The sequence below is a fragment of the Stylophora pistillata genome, chromosome 10 (assembly GCF_964205215.1).
Source record: "Stylophora pistillata chromosome 10, jaStyPist1.2, whole genome shotgun sequence".
Lineage (NCBI taxonomy): Eukaryota > Metazoa > Cnidaria > Anthozoa > Scleractinia > Pocilloporidae > Stylophora > Stylophora pistillata.
This window is the reverse complement of record NC_142528.1, coordinates 18,772,360-18,799,447: the sequence shown is the minus strand read 5'-3', so window position 1 is coordinate 18,799,447 and position 27,088 is coordinate 18,772,360. Positions and strand designations below refer to the sequence as shown.

The 27,088-nt window shown below is 39.6% G+C and overlaps 1 protein-coding gene across 3 annotated transcripts in view; it reads left to right on the top strand.

The window, feature by feature from the left end:
- The first annotated feature begins 42 nt into the window (after positions 1-42).
- LOC111321859 (putative tRNA (uracil-O(2)-)-methyltransferase) overlaps positions 43-27,088 on the top strand; it is a 65,648-nt gene continuing 38,602 nt past the window's right edge. Inside the window, exons 1-4 of one of the 3 annotated variants that reach the window (XM_022924842.2) lie at positions 44-547; positions 9,777-9,921; positions 21,340-21,571; positions 23,500-23,568. In XM_022924842.2, coding sequence (XP_022780577.1) covers positions 58-547; positions 9,777-9,921; positions 21,340-21,571; positions 23,500-23,568 — 936 coding nt within the window. In that variant the 5' untranslated portion in view covers positions 44-57. Of the gene's footprint in view, positions 557-9,776; positions 9,922-21,339; positions 21,572-23,499; positions 23,569-27,088 lie in introns of all 3 variants that reach the window. The other 2 variants (XM_088736731.1, XM_088736732.1) reach the window with 2 other exon arrangements.

Sequence of the window (27,088 nt, the reverse complement as noted above, 5' to 3'; positions counted from 1 at the left end):
TCGATGACTCATCTGGTTTTGGTCTCTATTTTCGGCTTGGGCGACGCGCTGTCTCTAATGGCATGTGGCGAATGTGACGTGAGAATTTGCGACCCCAACATGGATGAGGGTTTCCTTGTGGAAGGATGGAGAAGTGTAGACTCTTCAGTTACACCGGCTGACTTTTTTCGTTTCCAAGATGCAGTGAATTTATGGATAGAAAGACCAAATGTTGTGAATCGTCGCCTGATGGGTGCACTTATTGTGAAGAAAATGTTTGGTAAACGTTTGACTGGAAGTGATCTTTTGTCTATTATTGATGCTGAAAGCAAGTGTTTATTTCAAGATACCGATTTAGATCATAAAACGTGGCAGTGTGAAGGGGGTGATTATCGTTTTGGCCCGGAAGATAAAGAAGCTTCTGGTTCCTTTGAAACTCAATGTTTTTCGAAGGATTCAGCAGAGCGTCAAGACGGTGAAGAATCAGTTTCCTGCATTGTTCGTAAGTTAATACCAAGACAGGCTCATGGTGAATCAACGGGTGCCATGTTGGAGCTAGTCATTCTAGGTAAGTTAAGTAAGTTAAATTTTTAGTTGTGATAAGTCTTATTACACTGTAAATGATACTGATAAACCAGGTTGGATATACCAGGAGTTGATTCATCTGTATATAGATAAAGGGCTAAGTTTCTAAAGAAGCATCATTTTTTTTTTGGCGGGGCGAGGGGGGGGGGGCGAGGGGGGGGGGGACGGCGGGAAGGATATTACAGGATAATTGGGTTTTTTTAACTGAGTTAAGGAAATTCGCTACCAAAAACGAGTCTCTAAAGCTGACATTTCAAGAAATAGCCCTTCATTGGTCAGAATGCTACATTGTTGTGAATTGATAGCCCTTCATTAGTCAGAATGCTACATTGTTGTCCAGAATGCTGGATTGTTCAAAGGTGGGTTAAGATAACCCAGGGTTAATGTGAAATTTGATTTCAGTTCTGAAAGCATACAAAGAATATTCAGTTTAATTCCATTTGTCTACAAATTTATGACTGAATGCTCTGAAAAGAATTGAGAAAATTGTCCTTAAACGGCTTTCAAACACAGAACTATGTAGAAAGCTGGATTAAAATTTAACCCTGGGTTAGCATTTATCGGCCTTCAAACCTAGCAGGGTACATGAATCTAACAATGGAAGTCAGAATCTCAGAGTCCATATTTCAATGTTTGAGAAATTCAGCTCTGCTAATGTGTGTTCTTAGAATAAGGTTTTATCTTCAGATTGCTGCCATAATCGGTTGTTAAATCTTTTCCTCTCATTTCAAACCACTCTAAGTGAAATTTCCTTTATCAAGGAGCCTATATTCAATTGTGTTGATTTGTTGAGTTGATTAAAGAGAAAGAGTAGTAAGCGGCAAGCAATGAGCACTAGGATTCTAGAACACAACTGCCATGTTTATTTCACCTCGTGGTCTCTCATTACATATGATAATTTATGCTAATTCTGCCAACCAGATGAGATAGCCAATCAACATCCCTTCCTCTGGGAGAAAGAAAAGAAAGCTTAAAATTTTTGGAGCGTCGATAAAAACAGTTACAACGTCAACGAAACTATGAGTAAGAGGTACTGTTTATAAGTCAACATGCCTATAATAAAATCATGACCAATTAGAAACCAGTGTCAATTACTCAATTATATAGTCATTAAAACGAACAGGAGGATTTATGGATCGTCGTGGTCTATTTACTTCAAGGCTGTTGGGCTGAGCATTTCGGGGGTTGCTTGCATTGTTGTCACTGTTATTTGCCACTTCACCAGGTAAAGATTTGGTAGAGGTCATTTGTTCTTTTGGTGCTGTTTGGTTGGAAGAGTGAGGGACATGAGATGGGGAAGTGTCTTGAGTCTTGAGGTTTACTTGTGTGGGTCTCAGGTGAACTCTATTTCGTCGATATGTACTTCCATCAGGTCTTTTGACTTCCTAGGTGCTTGGGCCTAGTATGTTGGAGACTTCACCAAATTTCCAATCTCTTCCCTCCAAATGTTGAAAGAATATGTGCTGTCCTACGTCCAGTTCAGGGAGACTCTTTGCTTTCCTGTCATGGCTTTTCTTGACGGTGTCTTTGCGCGCTTAACACCTTACCTCAATGGGATCATTGCTCAAATGCTTGTTGAATGAGGGTATGAGTGAGCGCATTTTACGTTTGAACATGAGTTCAGCAGGGCTAAGACCAACGTCCTGTCGCGGGGTGTTGCGGTGCTCCAATAGAGCTTCAAGTGGATCACTACCTTCTTTGTGAGTCTTGATCAGCAGTTTCTTCATGGATTTCACGCCTGCTTCAGCTTTTCCATTTGCCTGCTGGTGCATGGGTGATGAAGTCACGTGGATGATATGCCAGGCTTTAGCTAACAATTCAAATTCAGAGCTGGAGAACTGTGGGCCACCGTCCGATACAATCATTCTGGGGATTCCGTATTGAGCGAAGTGACTCTTGAGTAGGTTAATTACATGAGTGCTTGTTTGAGTACTGAGGAGATCAACCTCGATAAATGTAGAATAGTAATCAACAGTTACTAGGTAGTACTTATCCGCAATTTGGAAAATGTCAAGTCCAATCTTTTGCCAGGGTTCGTCACCCTCCTTGTGTTGCTTGAGAGGCTCATGTTGATTCTTTGACTTCATTTCTTGGCAGGCTTCACATGAGTCAGCCAATTGCTTTATGTCGCTTGCCATTCCGGGCCAGAATACAGAACTTCGTGCTCGTCGGAACATACTGTCAGCACCGAGGTGAGAGCTATGTAGCCTCTTCCTTATTCTTGACCTCAAAGATTGAGGGATGACTATTGCTTCGCCTTTAAGGAGTACACCATCAGCTGCAGATAGAGTGTCACGGATGTCAAAATAGGGCAATGCTGAGGGAGGAATGTTGCGTTTTCCATCTGGCCATCCGTTCATCACTAGTTCCATTACATCTTGTAGACCATTTTCTTTCTTCGTTGCTTCCTGTATTTCTTCCAGGTGAGCATCAGGAATGTTACTGAATATGTTGACGCTCATGATTCGGGTACAGTTGTCGTGATTGTGACCATTGGAGGTGAGCTCTGCTTAATGTGTCAGCTAGATGAAGTTCAGATCCCTTCACAAACACAAAGTTGACATCATAGCGATTGTAGCGCATCATCAAGTCTTGAAGGCATTTAGGGGCTGTGCTCAGAGGTTTGTGGAGTATTGCTGACAGGGGTTTGTGGTCATTCTCTACCATCACTGCCTGACCATAAGTGTACTGATCGAAACGCTCTAGTCCGTACAGCATGGCTAAAGCTTCCTTCTCAATCTGAGCCCAGTTCCTCTCTGATATCGTCATTGCACATGAAGCATACTCAATAGGATGTCTGTCTTGAAGAAGTACTGCACCTATGCCATGCTGGCTGCTGTCGACTTGGATTACAATTTCCTTTGAAGGATCAAAATAAGCCAAGCATGCAGATTCAGACAGCTTTTCCTTGAGAGTACCGAATGCTTCTTCGCATTCTTTGGACCATACAAATGAGGTATTTTTGTGAGTTAACTTTCTCAGTGGTTCAAGCGTACCTGCAAGATTTGGAATGAATCTGGATGCATATTGAGCCATGCCACAAAGATGTCTTACACCTTCTACGTCAGTGGGAGCAGGCATATCAACTATGGCCTTAACTTTGGCTTTGTCCACTTCTATGCCATTGCTAGTGATCTTGTGACCATGAAACGTAATATCTTTGAGTCCAGTTTCTTGCTTATCTTCATTGAGTGTAATGTTCCTTTCTTTACATCTTTGTATACACTTCGAGAGATTCTGGTGGTTGTCAGCGAGTGCTTTGGATTCAGTTGCACCACAACCAACAATGATAATGTCATCAACAATATTGAAGACACCATTCAAGTCTTCCAGGGCTTCATCAATTTTCCGTTGAAAGATTTACTTGATACTTTTAGACCAAACGGTAACCTCTTCCATCGATATCTACCAAATGGGGTTATCATTGTAGTGAGTTTACTTGATTGTTCATCAAGGCGAACATGCCAATAAGCCTCTTTGACGTCAAGTTTGCTGAAGACTTTGGCGTTCTTGAGCTTAGGGAGTATGTCATCCAAAACAGGTAGTCGGTAGTGCTCACGTTGAAGTGCACTGTTCAGAGGTTGAGGATCTATGCAGATCCGGAGCTTACCGTTGTTTTTGTGCATGATAGCCATTTGACTGACCCATTCAGTCGGTTTAGTAACTGGTTCCAATATGCCTTTGCTTACCGGCCGATCCAGTTCCTGTTTGACATCGTTTTCAATGGCTAATGGTACTTTATGACATGGGAGTACTTTGGGGGGTACAGACTCATTCATCCTCTGAGATACCCCTCCCAGGTCGCCCAGTGGAAGAGTAGACACCTTTGAAATGAAGGCATTACAGTTGATGGTTATAAAACCAAGTTCCTGTATAGTATTCAGGCCAAGAAGATTAGTAAAGCCGTTAGGAACTACAATGAATTTGACTTCATGTTGAGTGTTGTCACTTGGATTAGTGGTAGGTAAAGAAGTTTTACCCGGAGGTTTGAGATTGGTCTTGTTCCACATGTTGAGACGAATGTTTGTTGGAGATACTTGCTGCCTTCCGACATGTTTTTGGCAAATTGTATTTATGCCAGCAGCACTGTCCAGTTGGAATTTCACAATATGGTCATTGATAGAGAGATTTGCTGTAATTTCAGTTTCCTCATCATTAATGGTGAAAAGTTATTTGTCATCAAAGTCATTATTAGGGTCATTATGATCATCTGATTGAGACGCAAAAGCATGTACTTTCTTCGAACATTTGGATTTGAAATGGTTCAGGCCTTTGCAATGATCGCATGTCTTTCCCCAAGCTGGGCATTTTTCTCGTTTTCGTTCATGTTTGTATCAACAATATTTACAATCAAACTGTAAATTGTCATTACCTGCCTTTGACATACTGCTCTTGTTGGATCTGGTTCTCCTGCTGGTATAATTTATAGATCATTTATTCTTCCTGTTCTTGATTATTATGATACCGTTTGGAATTGTTGTGGATGTATAAATGCTGATAATATAGAATAACTACAGAGATGTGCAGCAAGGATTATCATGTAAACCAACAGCAGTTATGAAGTGCTAGCTCACCTTGGATGTAATACGCTGGGGCTTAGACAGGAGACTCGTGTGTTAAACCTTGTGAAGAAATGTCTAAGTAAGCGCTGCCTGCAATTTTTAATGGATTACTTTTCTTTTAATAGAGATATTGTACAGAGAAAAATGCGGCTAAGTGATCATCTCCGTTTTCCCTCTATCAAACTAGAATGTACGAAAAAAGCTTTCTATTTTCATCGATGTGAAGTTTTTAATTGTAATTTGTAGTTTTTATTAATGATTGTAATAATTTTAATGCCGTGTTAGGATATCTTTCTATTAATTAGCTTAGTTGGACTAGTTTTATGTATTTTTGACTTTTTTTATATTTCTTTTTATTAGGGCCTCTAAGGATATCAGTTTTTATAACTGTAGGAGTTACCCAAACCAAATAAAAGTATCTTCTTCTTTTTCTTCTTCCACTGCCTACAATTCTATCAAAACAAAATTATAACACTAAAACTCAGAATTTCCAGATAATATGAATTAATGTTTGTCTCTTTTTTGGTATCCAACATGCCAAATCCCCCAAATATTTCACAGTATCTACCAAAGATAGGTGTGGGGTACCCTCTTTTTTATCTAGTGTCTCATAGTGAAACTTACATCATGAATATTCAACTGAGTAAAGCACATGGACTACATGTAGATTCCTTTCCCATCTGCATTTTGAGATCAGCAAGAACTATACTTAGCCATCCTTTGTCTCTATACTTATAACTAAATTAATGAGGCACAGTAGGTACCCCTCCAAGTTAAAGCTTGCTAAAGTAACTCCAGTCTACAAGACTAGCAATGAATCTAACCCTTCTAAGTGTGGACTCTATTGCTGTTGTGAGTTTTTATTGAGAAAATGATCTTCCATTGTCTAAAATAATTTCTGGGGAAAATGGCATCCTCTATGATTTACAGTAAGGTTTTTGTTAAAAAAAAGAGGGATTAAACATGCCATTTTGGATATAACTTACCAAATTTAACCTAACTTGGACATAAAGTTGTACAAGTGTGGTGTATTTGTTGACCAGCAAAAGGCTTTTGATACAGTAAATCATGCAATATTATTGAAGAAATTGGATCACTATGGAAAATGTGGAATTGATTATGATTGGTTGGCTTCATGTCTGGTGAGACAGAAATAACTCGAATTGATCCACAAAATATATCCAATAAAGAAACAGTTTTGTCTGGAGTCCCACAAGGCTCAGTTCTAGGTTCTCTTCTTTTCCTTGTATACATAAATGATATCACAAATAGCTGTGACCAATTGCAACTTTATTTTTTTGCTTGCAACACTAATCTTTTATTTGCACATCACAATCTGAAGACTCTTGATTCAATAGTTAATGACAAGCTTTCAAAAGTTTGCAATTGGCTGATAGCCAGCAAAACTTTAAATATCAAGAAAACCAATTTTGACCTACACAAGAAAAGGTATCTTTTCTTGTGTAGGTCAAAATCTTCAAGAATCTTTCCTGGAAATACCATATTTCATATCTACTGTAGCCTCTAAGATAAGTGTTCCAGTTATTTGTAGGTCAAAATATTTTGTTCTCCTGAATACCTCATGTCACATATAATCACTCATTCAGCCCTATCTGTTGTACTTTAGTTGTGTGGGGTCAAGCTGACAAGACCCATACAAACAGGTCTTTTACTTCTTCTAAAACATGCACTGTTCTTTGGTGAATTTAATAGTCATGCAAACCTTTCTTTGATTCTTCTCATCTACCCCTCTTGGATTTTCTTTGCTTCAAATCAACTGCTGTGTTTAATGCATGATGTAATTAATAACCTAACATCACCTCACATAACCAACATATTTACTTACCTAGCCAATATCCATTCCAGTGATACATGTTTGTCATCAAGAGGCCATTTCTTTGTTGAATACTCGAGAATTTGCAAAATAAACCTTTCTCTAGATATGGTGTGTGAATTTGGAATAGCTTAACTAATGAATTGCATGTCATTTATCTAAACAGAAATTTAAAGTGTAACTTTGTGACGTCTTACTTCAAGTATTGACCCAAGCAGACAACTACATGGACTCGGCTTACTGTAGTTTGCGAAACGAAACGAAATGAAATGAGAAATCTGTAGTTTGCAAAACAAAATGGAAAATCTGTAATTTGTGAAATGGAAAATCTGTAGTTTGCAAAATGAAATTTCCCAGTCAAAATTAAATTATGGCGGGAGATTATCCTGCCGATGACCTTTGCATACATTTGCTATGTAGGAGACCCTTGCGTTACATTTTCTAACAGGTCAGGCAAGTCTAACTTTTTGTCGAGCCATCGAGGGTCGATGGTCTTATGTCAAGGTTGAGGTTATTTAGTCGAGGGTCCCTTTTTTGTTTTTGTTTTTTGCAGCCCATGTTCCTGGTTGAGGGTCCCTTTCTTCTTTTTCTTGGCAATAGAAAATACGAGTCATTGCATTGCGTGAGACCGGATGTTGACATTGTTACGAAATCAAGGCAAAGTAGTTCTGTTAAAAAAATTGACTTGAGTTCAAATGCAATCTTGAACGTCACGTCCACTGTCCGTGTCCCGGTTCTTTGGCTGGCAACATCAACCTGTCGTGCTATGTGAGCCAAGAAAGGCAGTAAAAAATATATTACGCTGCCAATTTCGTTTTGTACTTGGCTTGCCCTCACCCCTTAAGTATTTTAATTGTCCATCGTGTTTTAGCGATGAACACGAACCAGAAACAAGGCCTTTTCTCTTTTTATACTTATGCCGTGACGATACCACATTTGTATTGATAAGTGTCAATACTCTTATGGAGGCGGTCTGCCTGAAAATTTAGACAAAACCACCACCCAAGAATGCAATAATTCCACTTCTGGTGGAAAGTACATTTATTTATTATTTTCTTACAATGCATTTTGGACTATTGCTAAAGATAAAGGTGCAAATGTAAGTTCAACTGAGAAATAACTTAGCTTTTGGTGCTGATTTCCCTCTCCATGGAGTCTAACTTTTGGTCGAGCCATCGAGGGTTGAGGTTCTTATGTCAAGGTCGAGGGTATTTAGTCGAGGGTTCCCTTTTTGTTTTTGTTTTTCGCAGCCTATGTTCCTAGTCGAGGGTCCCTTTCTTCTTTTTCTTGGCAATAGAAAATATGAGTCATCGCATTGTGTGAGACCGGCTGTTGACGTTGTTATGAAAGCAAGGCAAACTAGTTTTGTTAAAATAAATTGACTTGAGTTCAAATGCAATCTTGAACGTCACATCCACTGTCCACATCCTGAATGAGATGAATGAGTGCCTGAGTTGACGTTGTTATGAAAGCAAGGCAAACTAGTTTTGTTAAAATAAATTGACTTGAGTTCAAATGCAATCTTGAACGTCACATCCACTGTCCACATCCTGAATGAGAGAATGTGTGCCTGAGTTTTCTTTTCTTTTATGGCCATTTCGGACAAGCACCCATGAACAACGGGTGAGAATTGAAATCAACCTCACTACATAATAAATGCCATACATTAGGAGATTCACCCTTCGACTATAATTATTTCATGGGTAAAAAGTGAGAAAACATGTGACTGAAAGTGCAATTCCCACAAACAGCTCTGAGAGGCAATTATGCTACCTTATCCAGGGGAGGGTGCAGCTACATGTTGGCTGAAATAAACCTTCTTCAGGGAATACTTTTTCTTTGTGCGGTTGTTTATCTGCACAAAATGTTAAAACCAGAATGGTGGAAAGTAAACAACAAAGCTATTCCTTTGAATATCACGTGATGTTTGTGGTAAAGATATGCGTGTATGTACTTTCCAGCGGAAGTTCTTGGGTGGTGGTTTTGTCTAAATTTTCAGGCAGACTGCCTCCATAAGATTATTGACACTTGTCAATACAAATGTGGTATCGTCAAGGCATAAGTATGAAAGAGAAAAGGCCTTGCTTCCGGTTCGTGTTTGTCACTAAAACACGACGGACAATTAAAATACTTAAGGGGTGAGGGCGAGCGAAGTACAAAAAAACATTTTCGTGAAAGGGAAGATTGAATGAAAAAAAAAATCCATGCACGCCAATTAACCCTGAAAATATCCATGCTATTGCCAAGAAAAAGAAGAAAGGGACCCTCAACTAGGAACATGGGCTGCGGAAAAAAAAAAAAAAAAGGGACCCCTGAATAAATACCCTTGACCTTGACATAAGACCCTCGACCCTCGATGGCTCGACCAAAAGTTAGACTCGCCTGACCTGTTAGAAAATGTAACACAACTGAAAAGGGTCTCCTATGTAGCAAATGTATGCAAAGGTCATCGCCAGGATAATCTCCCATCACAATTTAATTTTGACCGGGAAATTTCATTTTGCAAACTATAGATTTTCCATTTCGCAAACTACAGATTTTCCATAATTTTTGCAAACTACAGATTTTCCATTTAGCAAACTACAGATTTTCCATTTTGCAAACTACAGATTTTCCATTTCACAAACTACAAATTTTTCATTTCGTTTCGTTTCGCAAACTACAGTAAGCCATGTTGATATATAAATGGCTTCCTATTCTCAATTCTAATCCTCTGCAAGGTGTTTTCTTACTCACAAGCCTCATTTGCTGGAGATTGTGAGAGGAAATTGTGATGGTTAAATCAAGCCTGATATTATTTTTTGATATCATTACAGAAAGAAACAAAAGTCGAGTTTGCTTTTGTCCACTTTCACCTATGGCAATGGAGAAAGGTTTAAAAAGTTACGAAGATCTCTTGGACATCTCCAAGTCATACTCATTTGTCTATCATCAGCCATCTTGTAAAGGAAAACCTGCAAGGTAAACTTGTATTTGATAACACCTACATGTGTAGTTTCAAGTTAAACTTACAGGAAAAAAGTATTGTATTCAGAAAAACTGTGCAAGTACTGTGATGCTGCCTTTTACTTGGGCCCCTGTGGAAAATCCCAAGTCTTAAACTACCTTGTGGTGATTGTCTATCTTCCTAAAAGGCCCTTTTGGAATTTCTGCACAGGCACTGATTATCAGGCTCTGACAATCTTAACATAAGTCCTCTGAACAGCTGAAAGGGCTTATTATTTACTAATTATGCCTTCTAACACATGAAACCCAAACTTGAGTTGGTATGCACTTGGAAGCTTGAAATCATTTAGCTTTGAAACGAGTTGTTTGACAGGACAATATCAGTGATGTTTATGAAAACATGCAGCTCACAGCACAGTTTGTCCAAGCATACTGTGTGTGATTTTGGGGTCTAATGGTCATTAAACTTGCAGTACAGGTGGCCTAAGCATACTGTGTGTGATTTTGGGGTCTAAAGGTCATTAACCAGAATAGCTTATGATTAAATTAAGATTAAACTTAAGCATAAGCAGGTGTGCCTCTTGGGTTGATGGGAGGAATTGGGTACTTTTGCTGCTCTAATGGGTAGGTACAGCTGTAGTTACGATTTGCTCTTATTGGTGCCAAGATCAGTTGACCTCTGGGGCAATGGTTGGTGCTCAGGACAGGTTCAAGTGACCAGCCTTCCCTATTTTTACATAGAAGGATGGCAAATAGTACAAGGAAAGTCAACAAAATAGAGTTAAAAGAGCTCAAAGCAATAAGGAGGCTATGGAAGAAAGTTAAGAAGAATTAATGCTTTACATATCTTGCCTTAATTATTCTTTTTATTTCTTTTTAATTTTTTTAATTTTTTTTCTATTTTGATTTTACAGCATAGATTTAAGCTTAGAATTTAATCTTAATTTATTAGGTATTCCTGTTAATGACTTCTAGACCCCAAAATCACACACAGTACACTTGGGCTGCCTGTGCTTGTAACACATTGGTCTTTGTTTTCATGGATGTCTCCTTTTTGCAATTGAAAACAAACCTCGTAGTCTTTTGCCTTGAAATGATATAACTTCAAATGAATTAGGATTGAACTACAAGTTTTCTTTCTCTTTTTACCAAATGAAATTCAAGATATGGGACAATTATTCTTGTGTTTGGTTACTGATGGATCCAGCTGCTAATTTAGGCAAAAGGTCATTGAATTAAAGCAATCAGCTAATGGACCCCAACTGTTTCACAGTAGATCATAAACAATTGAATTGAATCGCAATAGTATTGGGTTTGTGCCTAAACTGGAATATTTTTATTGTTCAGTGATACTGTAGTGTATTGTACTGGAAGTGTTAAAAGGTTGTGTTTGTAGGCATCCTGTGATGCCTAGCGAAAGTTGTTGTTGTGGTACTGGTTGGCCACCGTGTGGATAGTGTGTGGATTAAAGTATTGAAATCAAAGAACATCGAAGGTTTTTGTTGCGGTATATCCAAATATCACATCTGGCGACGAAGATAGGATGGTGAGGAATGTCTTTGTGCCAGTTTCATTTACCATTTTGTGTTTGGAGGGGACATACTTCTTTACAATGCCTGGGGGAGAATCAATGAGAGAGATGGCATTTCGGTGAGCACAAGTAGTGGGGTGTCAACCCAAGTGGCTTTGGAAGTAGGCAGTTTACAGCCTTTTCAAGTTAAAGGAGATCCACATTCGGTTTCGTAGCGATAGAGCAAATGAAAAAGAGCGTTTCAATTGTACATGCTTGGTAAAGGGATCACGAATGACTCGCAGAAACATGGCCTGCTACTTCACACAGCTGGACTCGATGTACAGGAAGTTTATTTCACACTGGTGCCTGATGGTGCAGAGAAGAACTACGCCGAAACTTTCAAGGTACTGGATGACTATTTTATTTCTAAAGCTAATGTACCGTTTAAGAGACATTTGTTTTGGCAAATTAGTCAGAGTAATTAAGAAATCGTTGATCAATTTGTTTGTCAGCTCAGACTACGAGTTGACTCACGCTTCGTGTGAGTTTGGAGAGCGGGAAGATGAGTACATCAGAAATCAAGTGATTGACAAATGCTACTTGGCAAAATTGCGTCGGAAATTTTTAGAAAAGGAAGGCAGTGTTGCTTTGAATGACCTACTAGTTACAGCTTGGGCACAGGAAGCAGTTAATTTGCAGATGGAAGCAATTGGGGCTAACAGTGGTTCAGGACAAGTGACCACTGTTGTTGATGATGTGGCAAGTGGAGGTGACATAAGTTCAGAGCAGGTTAACAGTGTGGTGAATTTAAGAGGGAGCACTAGTAGTGAGAAGAGGGACTGTTTCAATTGTGGTGAAGAGAATCACTTAGCTAGGGATTGGAGATGTCCTGCTTGAGGTAGAAAGTGTCTTCAGTGTGGAGAAATTGGACATTTCAAGGTCAAGTGTTGTAAGAAGCTCGTTAAGGATTCCCATCCAGGGCGAAGATAAGGTGATGGTCGGCGTGATTGGAGAAATACATCTAGTGTGAGTGAAAGAGGCAGAAAGACAAACACACATTATGTTGATAGTAGCCCTAAATTGGGACAAGACTCAACACCTAACTATGTGTTTTCAGTGGGGGATGGGCTTGACCAAAAGAGTGGAACCGTAACTGTTGTAGCTGGAGGTGTTCATTTGCCAAATGTCCTTGTTGACTCAGGAGCAACATGCAACCTTTTAGGCCAAGGAACTTGGGAGTGGCTTAAGTCATAGAAAATCCAGTGTCAGACCCGAAAGGAGGCCAAAGCCTTATTTCCTTGTGGAAGTACGAAGCTATTGCCAACACTCAGAACATTTGCAGCAGACATTATGTCCATTGACACACTGCTGTGACCTGCAAAGCTGATTTTGTAGTTATAAACAGAGATGGCAGAAGTCTCCTCTGCAGAGAAACAGCAGTGAAACTTGGTTTGCTACGACTTGGGCCTAGCCATGCCGTTAATGCTGTCAATACAGAAGCTGATATCAAAGAAAACTACAAAGAACTTTTCAACAGTGTTGGCCCTCTTAGGGATTACGAGTTGAAGTTAAATATCAATGATTCGGTGAAGCCAGTGGTGCAGCCAGTCCACAGGATTCCATTCGGTGTATGAGAGAAAGTTGAGAGAAAGGAAGATGAATTGTTGGAGAGTGGAATCATAGAGGAGGTCCCTGAAGTACCAACAGGGTGGGTCTCACCACTTGTGGTTATACCCAAGGCAGACAGAGATATCGGGATTTGTGTAGACATGAGGTGTGCCTATCAAGCAATAGTGAGGGAACATCAGCCTATCCCTACAATAGAGGAGGTGTTTCAAGATCCTAATGGTAGCACAGTATTCAGTTGTGTTGATCTGAAGTGGGGATTTCATCAGATACTTCTAGCTGAGGAGAGTAGACATGTGACAATGTTTGTGACTCATGGTGGTCTCTATAGATATACCTGACTCATTTTTGGTGTCACCTCAGCACCTGAAAAGTACCAACAAATCATCCGGGACATACTGCGAGGCTGTGAAGGCGTGGCTAATATAGCAGATGACCTGATAATTCCCAGATGAGGGGAGGAGCAGCATGATAAGAGGCTCTTGGCTGTGCTCGATCGATTGAAGGAAACAGGTCTGACACTGAACAAAGACAACTGTGAATTCAGATTACCCAGGTTGACATTTTTTGGACACGAAGTAACACAGACCAGTATAGAACCCAGTGAAGAGAAAGTCGCAGCAATCAGACAGGCAGGTCCTCCACAGAATGTTAGTGAAGCCAGATCTTTCCTTCGTCTTGCCCAGTTTGTGTCTAAGTTTGTCCCAGATCTGTCATCCATTGCAGAACCCTTTCAGAGGTTAACCCACAAGAATGCTGAGTTCAAGTGGGGCAGAGAACAACAGTTGGCATTCGAGAAGTTAAAAGAGCTGATCATGCATGCGGATATCCTAGCTTACTTCAATGTAAACAGCAGAACAAGAATTGGGGCAGATGCGTCACTGGTGGGGCTTGGAGCGCTTTTAACCCAGCTACATGGAAGTGAATGGCGTGTGATTGGGTATGCTTCATGACGCCTGTTTGATGTGGAGCGGCGATACAGCCAAACAGAGAAAGAGGCCCTAGCCTTGGTATGGGCTTGTGAATGCTTCAACATGTATGTTTTCAGCAGGGAGTTTGAGCTCGAGACAGATCATAAGCCTCTGGAGTACATCTATTGGCAGAAATCGAAGCCTTCTGCTGTGTGGAAAGGTGGGTCCTTTGCCTACAGGCCTATCACTTTAAGGTAGTTTACAGACCAGGCAAGACCAACATCGCAGATGCCTTGTCTAGGCTAAATTGTGGGTTCCAAAGTAATGACGGAGAAGATTATGACTTTGTGCAGGCTATGGTTGAGAACAGTGTTCCTTGTGCTTTGACACCCACTGAAATAGAAAAAGCCTCAGCCGAGGATATGGATCTGAACCTCGTCAAAGAATGTGTCCAAACAGGAGATTGGAGTCAGTGCAATGTACCAGCATACCTACATGTGAAGAATGAATTGTGTACATATGGTGGGCTGCTTTTACGGGTTCCAGGCTAGTGATTCCCCGAGAATTGTGACTGCGTGTTTTGGAGTTGGCCCACGAGGGACACCAGGGTATTGTTAAAACAAAATGTAGACTGTGCAATAAAGTATGGTAGCCCAAGATGGATGCTGATGCAGAGAAGCTGTGCAGGAGTTGCCATGGTTGTGAAGTGGTCAGTGAATATGCTTCCCCAGAACCTATGGCTCGAGCTTTTTCTCCCAGTGGCCCTTGGGAAGATTGTGCAGCTGACATTCTGGGTCCCTTACCTTCAGGGGAAAGTTTACTGGTGGTGGTAGACTATTTTAGTGGATATTTTGAAGTGGTTATTTTGAGGTCAACTTCTAGCACAAGAATCATTGAAGCTCTAAAACCAATATTTTCCTGGTTTGGAGTGCCGCATACACTCTACTGACAATGAGCCTCAACTGGTATCTGAAGAGTTTGAAGCCTTCCTTGCAGAAAATTGGATAGAACACCGAAGAACAACTCCCCTGTGGCCACAGGCCAATGGGGAAGTAGAGCGTCAGAATCACACATTGATGAAGTCAGTCCAGATAGCTCGCATTGAGGGGAAATATTGGCGTCAAGAGTTAGACATTCCTAACTGCATATAGGTCAACTCCTCAGATGACAACTGGAGCAACACCCTTCTACCTGATGTTTGCAAGGGAAATGCGGTCAGAGTTGCCAGACCTGCGAAGGGGGGCACCTATCACTATTGAGGAAGTCCACAATCATGACTGGTCAAGGAAGTTATCGCAGAAAGAGTATGTTGATGCAAGGAGAATTGCTGTTGCAAGTGAAGTGGAGGTTGGAGATAAAGTACTTCTGAAGAACTCGAAGACTAACAAACTGTCTCCAAACTATGACACAAATCCTTGTGAAGTAATAGACAGGAAAGGAGGAGAGGTAATAATTAGGAGCATAGCTGGTGCCAAAATAAAAAGAAATGTCTCATTTGTGAAAAGTATCAAGAGAAACCCTTGGAGGCAAAAGTTGATATTGCACCCGTCCATCGAGAACACGAAGGAACAAACCAAGCAGAAGTAGCAAAAGGGGAGGATGAACTCCCAAGGCCAGGCCAACTGGATCATTGATGTCTGTTCAGCAGGCCACTGCCACGATCTCAAATCCACTTTAAGTCTCCATTCACCCTCAGAGGTTTAGATATATTTCGATTCTCTGTGTTATCAGGATTAATCTCCGAAAAAAATTTTGATTGATTAAATATTTCCCGACATATGCCACCTCAAAGTTCGTCCTTTGGCCACGCCCTTCTGATTTGGCTACACTAAGTTAGTACTGGTAACTAAAAGCCCTCATAACGTCACAGCAAGAACATCCTTCAATCGATGTGCCTACATTCACTTGAATATGCCTCCAGACGAATCTGGTGTATTTGAGCAACCAGCGACCATGCAATGAGTTGGCATTTTCACATCATTTTACAGCAATAGACACATTCTCTTATACAAGAAGTTAACATTCGTTCTTGCTGAAACATCCCTCGGCCCATTAAGGTGCGAGTAGTACAGTGGTCAGTGCGCTGGACTCTGGGTCAGATGGCCCGGGTTCAAGTCCTGGCTGGGGCTTAACGTTGCATCCTTAAGCAAGATGCTTCACTCACATTGCTTTGTCTTCTCGGATAGGATGTAAAGCCGGAGGTCCCGTCTCCTGCACCTATCAACTAGTTAATTTCCATAGGGGATGTTAAAGAACTCACATCACGAGATTACTGTGATGTGGTCTGGCCTGTTCACTAGGAATGGGGGGAGGGGGCATCTGTAAAATTTCTCCTTTATTAATTGTAAACTGCTGCTGGCAGTCTGGAAAAGTCCCCTGCACAGTGTTGTAAAGTGCATTAGAGCATTTACATGGAAATGCGCTATAGAAATCAATCTATATTATTATTATTATTATTATTATTATTATTATTATTATTATTATCCTTTCCCAGCCAAATCAAAAGGGCATGGCCAAAAGAGTAACTTTGAGGCAGCATATCTCAGGAAATACTCAATCAATCCCAAAAATTTTTTTTGGAGATTAATCCTGATAACCCAAAGAATCGAAATATATATCTAAACCTATGAGGGTGAATAGGGACTTTAAGCAGATAGTTAGTCCGAGGCCAGCTTGGAATGTCAGACGGCTTAAAGTGCCCCTGAGATGAAAATTGACCATTTTATTGTTGAATTGGGTCAAGTTAAGACCATTTTTGCCATTAAAAACTCAAAACAAACCTTCGATGACCAATTTTTACCACTTCAAAGTCATCCAAAAATCGTCCGCCATTGCTAAAAACAAGTTCCAGCCGAGCCCGCATAAATGTCATCATGACATCAAAGGCTCAAAGGCTTATGCTTTGCTTTGTCACAACTCTCTTTGTTCGCTGCACAGAGAATCACACATATTACTTTTTTGAGAACTGTTTCGTTGTCAGTCGGGAAATGTTGACTTTTTCAGATGATGAATTGTTCCAGAAATCATCTGAAGCTTCTGTGGATAGTTTTGTGCCGACAAACGATGAATTTTGCCATGCCAGTAAAGATAAACACAAAACGGCACGGACTCCCCATGTGGCCGCTGCTTTTTTCGGTCGCATCCCTTTATCACCTTTGAACTGTATTTTTGCTTGTCGTAGGCGAATTTCCTTTTTTGTAAGAAATCATCGGGTGATTAGTAAAAATAGTTTTTGGCTATGGCTAATTGTGTATCCGAAGGTGGATATTGGAAGTTTGTGAAAGCCATTTCTAAGCCATCTCATCCCCGATGCATTTGGTCAATGATCTCATTAACCCTTTCCTACGTGTTTTTTAATTATCAGTGCTTTGAGAGGTTTGAAGTGAACTCTGTTGTTGAGTGGCCTCTTTTGTCTTTTTTGTCTTATTCATGATGACTATTGTTGTGTTGCTATGGTGAGGTTTAAAGCAGAGTTTGTTTCACCTCTTTTAGAGCCGTGACCTCGTTGCATCACAAAGTATTAGATGCAGTCTGCAAGTAGCATTATGACAATTTTCCAAGTAGCTCTGAAGGGCAATAGAAGACTGAACCGGTGGCATTCAGTTTGATATGAAACAGAGGTGGTTCTTTGTTTTGTCCATGAAAGGTGTAACGGAGGCGCATTCGTCTTGTGAATAAATCTCGCAAAAGTTGGCCTGATTTTAAATTCGTTTGTCACGGGTGTTGGGATGAATTTAAGATCCTTTGATAGCATGCTGACTTGGCTATCAGATGGTTGCTAGTTTTACAGGTTTTTAAAGAAATTTTCATTTTCTCGGTTTTTTTGGCTGCAAGCCTACATTTTAAAGTACTAGTGTTTTTACGCTCTGTGTCTTAAGCTGTTTGTTCTGCTTTTGCTGATATTAAAGCCAGCTTTTTTCAGAATCAGAGCACACAATTATATTTTTCATCTCTTTTGCACAAAAGTGAGCTCTTTGCGGTCAGAAATCTTATTTCTCAATTTGGCTATTTTATCATTCTTATTTACAGTGTTCACCGAGTACTTTCCTTTGTGTAAGGTATTCTGCCAGAGAGTTGTCAAAGGTGGATATTGATCAGCTCATATGTAAAGGCAACAAAATCCATGCAGGTTTGAAGACTTCACTTTCCGGCGTTGAGATCACACTGAGAATGGTTTTTCTTGTCCCTTCTCTTCTTGAACGGTAGGCACTGAACCCGACAGAATTCTTTGCCTAGATCCTTCAAAGTACACAGGTCTCTTGAAACAGTCCTCTGAGAAGTGTTCGGAGTAGATCACAAATATTTCTGTAGGATTGAAGTTTACTCAGCGAGGTCGCACAAATCGTATCCGTTTTTCCTGCTCTGATCTATTTGCAAGGCTCCGATGCAGAGAAATACCTGCAGCATGGTCTGCACGATTACTTCAGCTTTGAATTATGTATCAATGCCCAGTCATTTTTGTTTAGTTTTTGTAAGAACAGAGTAAAGCACTCTGTTATGTTTGCTTGACATTTTGCCATGTGAGATTTTCACATTGAGCCTTTGACGTCACTTCCTCTGAGTCCTGCGATCAACTTCCGGAACATGATCAAATAATGGCGGACGTGAAATTGAGAATTTAAAGGCCCGAAAAAAGATATTTCTGGTGCTCGGTCTAAACTGAAATTTGGCAGAGTAGGTGAAGGAGACACACTGAACACGAAAATGGAAAAAAATGATGTACAAAAATTTTGATCTCAGGGGCACTTTAAACAATTTGACGACTACGAACTTTCTAAGGGATAATTGAATGTTATTTGTTGTAGGCTCATTGATGTTATGTTGAGAATCTGACTGGACTTTGTTTATGAACAGTATGCCCCATATGCTGCCCATTATAGGAATGCTTTTCTGTGTAAGACATTGTAGAAGTTGTGTTATTAATTTTATGTTTAGGTTTTTCTCTAAAAAATGAAAAAACAGGGAGGGATGTAGGGTATTGTACCAGAACTGTTAAAAGGTTGTGTTTGTAGGCATCCCTTGATGCCTAGGGAAAGTTGTTGTTGTGGTACTCGTTGGCCGCCATGTGGATAGTGTGTGGATTAAAGTATTGAAATCAAAGAACATTGAAGGTTTTTATTGCCATATATCCAAATATCACAGATACTTAGTACAAGGGAAGTTTGACTGAGATTGATTAAAATAACAAGTAAATCTCAATGTGTTTTCAGTCTCACTTATGAGATTTCTCCAAAAAGTCACGAACACACTCTCTTACCAGCAAAGAACAGTTTTGGCCATAAGCAAGTAACTACACTTTAGGTGACAGACATCACAAGAAGTAGCTGTTTAATAATAAAATGTGACTTGGACAGGACTTCACAAAGCCTTGAGCCATTGCCATATTCATGTGTACTGTCACTATTTGTACTTTCAGAAGACTTACCTGTAGTTACTCAGTACTTACAAGGATGATAAACTACATTTTGGTGCGTTACTGGCTACAAAGTCTCTCTGCTGAGATTTTTTGTGAAATTTGGCATAAAAAAGGCATGACTGGAGCTTATCCTTTTGTCAAGTTTCCCATTTTAATTTCCTAGGTTGCAGAGACACTGTGATATACATGTAAGTGTCTTGTCTAAGAACACAACCTAGAGACCTGAATTAGGCTTGAATGTGGCCCTTTTGATCTGGAATCTAGCAGAATTTCTACAAGGTCATTGCATTGGGACAGAGAGCATGAAGAACAAATCATGCAATTTTTAAATGCCACTGAGTATTTGTCAAGTCATATGAATGGATGGATGGATGAATCGTGCGATAACAAATTTTTCAAATCAAATGATATCCTTGTCCATGGAGCCCCTCCATTGAGAGTCTCTGCAGGTTGTAATTCTTAAGGTGATGATTACAACCTTGGTTTTCTGACTTTGTTCCAGCTTCCAAGATTGCACTTCCAGAATATAGTATATAGTCCTTTTTTGTGAGTAAAGTATGAGAAAGAAGTATTGAATGCATGTGAAATTCCACTTAACTGCTTTTTTTCATATCACTGCTGATGTCAATGCCTTAGAGCATGCTTTTCTTTTTTCAAGATAAGGGAGCAATCCTTAAAATTTAGTTTATTATCTAGGATCACCCTTAACTGTATGTGCATGAATGGCATGACAGCTTGCATTTTTTCCACGATGTAATCTATAAACAATATATCCCAAACCATGTTGATACCATGCTACAACCAGAATTAATATCATACTATGGGACCATTTATATGTATGAGGCATCAGGGGTATAATTATTGCTGTCATCTACATACAGCCTCAAAGACATATTAGAAAGAAAGTAATTAAAACCCTTAACTTTCAAATTGAGTAACTGTGGGACAGGTTAAGGAAGGACTCCTGAGGTTAAAGGGCCTCATTGGTGGTATTCTGAAAGTATACACCATCAAGTTATACTCTATCTACTCTTAAAAGATTAGCAGACAAAGCATCGTCTTTAAAAGCATGACCTTTCAAATTGGCCAAAAAAAAAAATGAAAAAAGACCTAAGTATGTACATACGTACATACCTACCTACCTACCTTCCTACATACATACATACCTACATACATACATACATACATGCACGCATGCATACATGCATACATACATGCCTGCATGCATACATACGTATGTATGTATACATGCATACGTATGTATGCATGCATGCATACATTCATTCATTCATTCATTGACCACTCCCAATGGGGGCTTTTCAGGGCCAATTCCCACCCATCCCACCCCAGAGGAGGACATCCACTACACAGTAATCTTGTGCGTGGGAAATTAACGTCTCCTACCCCTAACCCTGCAGGAGATGGGGCCTACTGTTTATTCATCCTTATCCAAGAAGACTAGAATATATATCCATTTATCATAGAAAGGTAGCAAATTCTCCTCACTTATTTTAAGACCATGAGTATCAGTCCAGCCGGGGCTCGAACCCTCGACCTCCCGGACAACACAATCTGGCGCTCTAACCAATTGAGCTAACCAGGAGGCGGTTACCCTAGACAGAGGCTTTAAAGTACAGGTAAATGGTGCAATAGGCTCTCTTGAGTCAAGACATGCTCTCCTCTCTCCTGAACTCTGTTCTGAGTGACATATAGAAGTCATTGTTAGAAAAGGGGCTGTTTAGGGTACAAGGTCAGGTTAATTTGAATTCCTTCAGCTAGTGTTGTTAACACCAGCCAATAAACAGCCATGAAGTTGTTGAGAAATGAAAAATTTAGAGCCACTCCTTGAATTTTATGTTTTAACAAAGGCAGGCCCATGAGTTGACACTGCAATACCCACACTGACCATCATATACATACCCAGGTCATTTATGAGCTAATATTAAATTTTTTGCTATTGAAATTAGAGTTTCACTACTAGTGATGGACAGTGCAACATTGTCTGAAAATGGAAGAGATGGGATATCATGTCCTACAATTCACTGGCTGAAGGATATCTTACTTCCTAAACTTTGCAAGTGGGCAGGAGAAGTTCATGATAGCCAAGTTAGTAGAGGTTCATTAAGACTTGTCCCTTTGGATCAGTACACAAAGATTTATCAACGCCTCAAGCAAGACTATGGAGAAAAGTTTGTAAAGGTATGCAATTAACTTTACTCTTGTGATGGTATGGTGAATTACTGTGTTCTTCGGGTAGATACAGATAATCTTCATATCTGTTATTTGTGCTTTCTTTCTGGAGTTGTAGAACTGTTGCAGTTAATTAAATCGCACTTACTGGTATTTAAAAATGAATGTTATGTATCTCCTGGTGTTATGGTATAATTAAACTGACAGAAAAACTCTACAGACCTGAAAACTGAACTACTTTATTAAATGACAGGTAATATGCTTACTAAGGAGCGACTCCAGTAGACAATACTGTAATTATACTTAAGCCCTCTTTAAACTATAGTCTAAGCTCACCACTTCACAAACTCATAGTTTTCTCCAAAGTTCCTTGATATTATCTATTTCTTGGTATAGCTTTCTAAACAGTCGGTCAACTACTACTCAACCAAGTCCTTAATATATACATTGACCTTTAGTATTCCAGAACATTCCAGAGGCTTACAACATAAATATTTTGGTACTATTACATTATAACCACAAAGCCTGACAAAAAGTTCCAGAAAGTTCCATTTATAGTTCATGTATGCAAGTCAGCAGGACAAGGCGTGCTAGAAATTTCTATATACTTATTGTTAGTCATTCTCCATAAGAGCTGGTCAACGGTCACTTAAAAACAAAGAAAATGTCACAGAAGAAAATATTGGTTTTTGTAATGCAATACCATCCAGCTTTATGTAACCTTAAGAACATGTTGATGGGAGAGTGCCAACTTTTTCAAAACTAACACAAAGAAAAATCATCAAGTTATATCCTGGTCAGAATTAATCTCCAAAGGTATAAGTTTGAAATGGTTTGTGGATGGCAGGGGTCATGCAGGCTCGTCAGTATTTCAAGTTTTAACTGGTCATTTGCTTCTCGAGACCTGCACCTCACTCAAAGCTTGCCAATGCGGCAATGCAGGAAAATTTCTGCAAATTTGATATTAGTTAGATTTTGAATGCTAGGACTATCCCTCTTTTCAATCCACAGGTTGAACTTTTTCATGTGCTCCTTGGCTTCATGTCAATTTCATTCAATAATTTATCGAGAAAATTATGAGAAACTACTGAAATATCTTCGCAGAATAAACCACTGATACTTTCAGGGGACTGCTTGGATGCACTAATAGAAATTTCACAAATTTAGATGGCATAGAAAATGGCAACTAATTGCCCAATGTGTTGTGGTTCACTAGGATCCTTTAAGTGAGTGTTATATGTTTGTTTAGTGCTGCTTTGTCATATGTTAAAGAGTAAAGTTAACAGGCTTAACCATAATTTTCCATTGTCCCTAACCTTATTGATCATAGAATTGACATCAACAAAGTTCAAAACTTAAAATCACAAAGCGGCCTCTCGTGGTTTCACTTTAGTTACAATAACATCAACATTTTTTGCTAGCTTCTGCACCAAAGTTTTCAGAAAATCATTTGATTAATGGTTGCTTTGTTGTTTGTGCTGTTTTGATTTGTGTTGCATTGACAACTTTCACAATGAAATTCCAATAAGAAATGGATGGCAACAGAGTTTGTAACCCTTAATTGTTCTTATTCTCCCACATAGTTTTCATTTTTGTGCCATTTGCTTTGGCATCAGCAAGTACATGTATTTCTTCAAGGTCTTTTTTCCGTCAACCTTCTGAACAGAGAACTGGCTTTGTTTTACTGGAGACTATTCCTCCACTTTTAAAAGTTCTTCTTCAAAATCTCCTCCAAGAATGCTGATCTTCAAATTTGGAAATTCATTACTGTCCAGATCTCAGAAATTTGCAATCGTTTTACAAAATAAATTTTTTCTTTGATATGGAGAGGATTTCTGAGCACTGCATGTTTTGTCATATACTGGAATTGCAGCAATTAATTAAATATGATAAAGTATGATAAATTTACAGTAAATGTTGACTAATTCCTCTAACAGATGTGGCCAGAAAGAACAGACCCCCAGAAATTTGTATATGAAGATATTGCTATAGCTTCATATTTGCTGGTAAGTACTTTAAGAGCTAATGTCAACACGCATCACACAAACAGTGGCAAGTGACCCAAAATTTACTTTCTCTCCTACTTTCATATTTTGTAGCCCAATATGCCCTAATAATAAGTTTTATGGAAATTGGTTGCCTCTGACTGTTGTTATTTCTGAAACAGACGTTCTGAAACAGATTTCTGAAACAGATGTTATTTCTGAAACAGACTAATGCTTAGCCTTCATCAGTGATATGAAAAACGAAGATCACTATCATATGCTATTTAACAATTATTCCACAAGCACGTGTTGGATATGAGATGATAGATAGCCAACGAGTTGCGTAGCGCCTCGTTGGCTACAATCATCTCATATCCAACAAGTGCGAGTGGAATAATTGTTTTTTTAAAAACGTTAAGTTAAATTATTAAATTTTATTAAATTTTTAGCTTTCTTTTAATTTTAAGCTGACACGTATGCTTACCATATTTGTGGATTATGGTATATTGGCTGATATACCATAATGGCTAAGCCAATAAAAAGTCTTGAATTGCATTATCCAATGATCTAGTTTTCAATAATTAAAGTTCAAAACGATATGCAAAGCTTGCGCGCGTAACCATGTATTTGATGCTCGCGCGAGATCTTTATAGGCTTCTGGAAGTACGATGTGATCGTTCCCAGCATTCGGATCAAAGTAGAGTGCCGGGCTTCAAAGAAAAGTCTCTCGTGGTAACTAGATTCGAAACCAACGACCCTGACGTTTGTAAAGTCCATGTTATGGTCGAAAAGGTGGACATGGCTTGCGACTTTGGAGTTTAAGTCAAAACCTGCAACTGCCTTTTTGTGCTCCGCAATTCTGGTCCTTTCTGATCAAATTTTTCAAAGCAAGGATACTTTCTTGCGATTTTGTTATTAAGTTGTAATAGAAAACTATCATACAAAGGACAACAATGATCGATATTACAGAATCTACTCAGCCTCTAGCTTTTAAAATACAAAAGGATGGTTATAAATTTACTGTAAAATTTTCATTGTGTATTTGTGTTGTTCTAACGTGAGACGAATTCAAAGTTGGGCAAAATTTACTTGCTAGCAACTATGAAATATACATGATAACCGTCATCTGCCTCCCCGTTAGCTCAATTGACAACCACCTCCCAGTTAGCTCAATTGGTTAGAGCGCCAGATTGTGTTGTGCAGGAGGTTGAGGGTTCGAGCCCCGGCCGGACCGATACCCATGGTCTTAAATTAAGTGACGAGAATTTGCTACCTTTCTATAATCAAGAAATGGATAGATATTCTAGTCCGGCTTCTCGGATAAGGACGAATAAACCGTATGCCCTGTCTCCTGCAGGGTTAGGGGTAGGAGACGTTAATTTCCTACGCACAAGATTACTGTGTTGTGGATGTCCTCCCCTGGGGTGGGATGGGTGAGAATTGGCCCTGAAAAGCCTCCATGGGGAGAGGTCAACTAACGTATGTATGTACGTATGTATGTATGGTGCCTATTTGTCGCCACCGTTTACTGGCATAAATCACTACAATTTGCGGAAAAAATCAAACACAACACTCTTACCATGGTTATTTAGGATTTTAATAGCCTTTTCGATGATCACGTCATGCTCTACCACATTTTAGCCGGAGCTGAGTTCCAGTTTACAGATCTTCTCCATCTTATTTTATCAGTTGCATGACAAGCATGACGCATAAATTCAAAGAGGGATCAACCTCTGAAATACCAAGAGATTGTTTTTCTTCCTCTTTGCACGATATCTAGAAAAACCTTCCAGGAACTTCTGTATTCAGAAAACTAAAATGTTTAGATTCATCAATGATTCCTTTGCCGGCATAAGTCAGAGAATGTTTACAAAGGTCAATTTGATTGACAAGCTACATACTAATTTAGCATGTTGATCTGTTGTATAAGCGTCTCATCTTAAATGCTAACGTGGAGATTTGCTGTTCATTTAAATCGTTCGCTGGTGGAACTTGTGGGTTTAGTTATCGAGAAGACTGAAGTTATAAATCTCAAGTCATTCCCTTGTGGAGTTGCAAGTTTTCTATGGAACGCCATAACTGTCTTAAGATATTTTGTTTTCTTATCCGTTGTGCTTTTCTTATCATTTTCGGTGCTTGTATTATGATATTCGGTGGTCTGGTTGCTATAATCGGTGCCAGTCACCTTATACTTGGCTCTTTATCCAAGGTACTCGGTAATTTCCACATTATACCTGGTGTGAAAGCCTTTATAATCACTGCTAACCGCTTTGTACTCGGTGCTTGGATCAATTTTAGTGGTGCAGCTTTCTTTATATTCGGTGAATAATTTGCCATGCTCTGTGCTTTTTACGTAGTCAGTTTGCACCTGATTTGTGGTCAGTTTAGTATCTGGTTTGGTGCAAACATCTTGCTACTCGTGCAAACAACTTGCTACTCGGTGCTCAGCGATTCGGTTCATACAGCATTATATTTGGTGCATTTGCAACATGGTATTCGCTGAGCCATTATATCTGGTCATCTAAACTACTCCAAAGCACATGCTCACATCGTATTTGTGAGACTGGTCCCCAGAGCCCACCGTTTCAACTCATCACATGGTCAGCGTGCGGCTCTGGGATGAGAATTGGCGATATCTGCGTTCAGCGAACATGGCGTATATACACCAATCACAAAATGGCGACCATGGTGACTATGTCTTCGGTGTTGAGAAAATTGAAAATGGACGGTTTGATAGATCGGTTTGAAGAAGAAATGATATCACCTGACATTGTTTGTAAACTGTCCCGACATGAACTCAAGGAACTTGGCCTACAAAATTGGTGCGACATAATGACTTTAAGAATAGCCTGTGTAACATTTGGTGTGGAACAACCAATGAAATTTCCAAGTGCTCTCGGACCTCCTGCTTTCGATATTCCAAAGTCAGTGCTTGAATGTTATTTGGAAGAAGACTTCCCTATCTCGGAAATTGCAAATATGATGTCAGTATCTGAAAGTACAACTTACCGCCGAATGAGACTTTACGGGCTAAGTAAATTACAGTTTTCCAACATATGTGACGAGGAACTTGATCACCAAGTGCATGAAACAACGAAAGAATTTCCACGTTGCGGTGAGGTACTCCTGAAACAGTTATTGTATGAAAAAGGGGTTAAGGTTCAATGAATGGGGTTGAGAGATAGCTTACACAGAGTAGATGGATTAGGTGTCCAAGAACGAACAAAAGGACGTCTCCAAAGAAGAGTGTACAATGTGAAGGGTCCTAATGAGTTATGGCACGTTGATACCAATCACAAGCTGATTCGTTGGAATTTTGTTATTGTAGGTGGAATAGACGGATTTAACCGGTTGCCCGTAATGCTGGAGTGCACTGGTAACAATTCGGCTGCTACTATTCCCAGATGCTTTTTAGATGCTGTTCATCAGTTTGGTATACCAAGTAGGGTTTGAAGTGACAAGGGTTTAGAAAATGTTGGCGTAGCTGATTTTATGATTGAATACAGAGGGGGTAACTGAGGTAGCATGACTACAGGCAAAA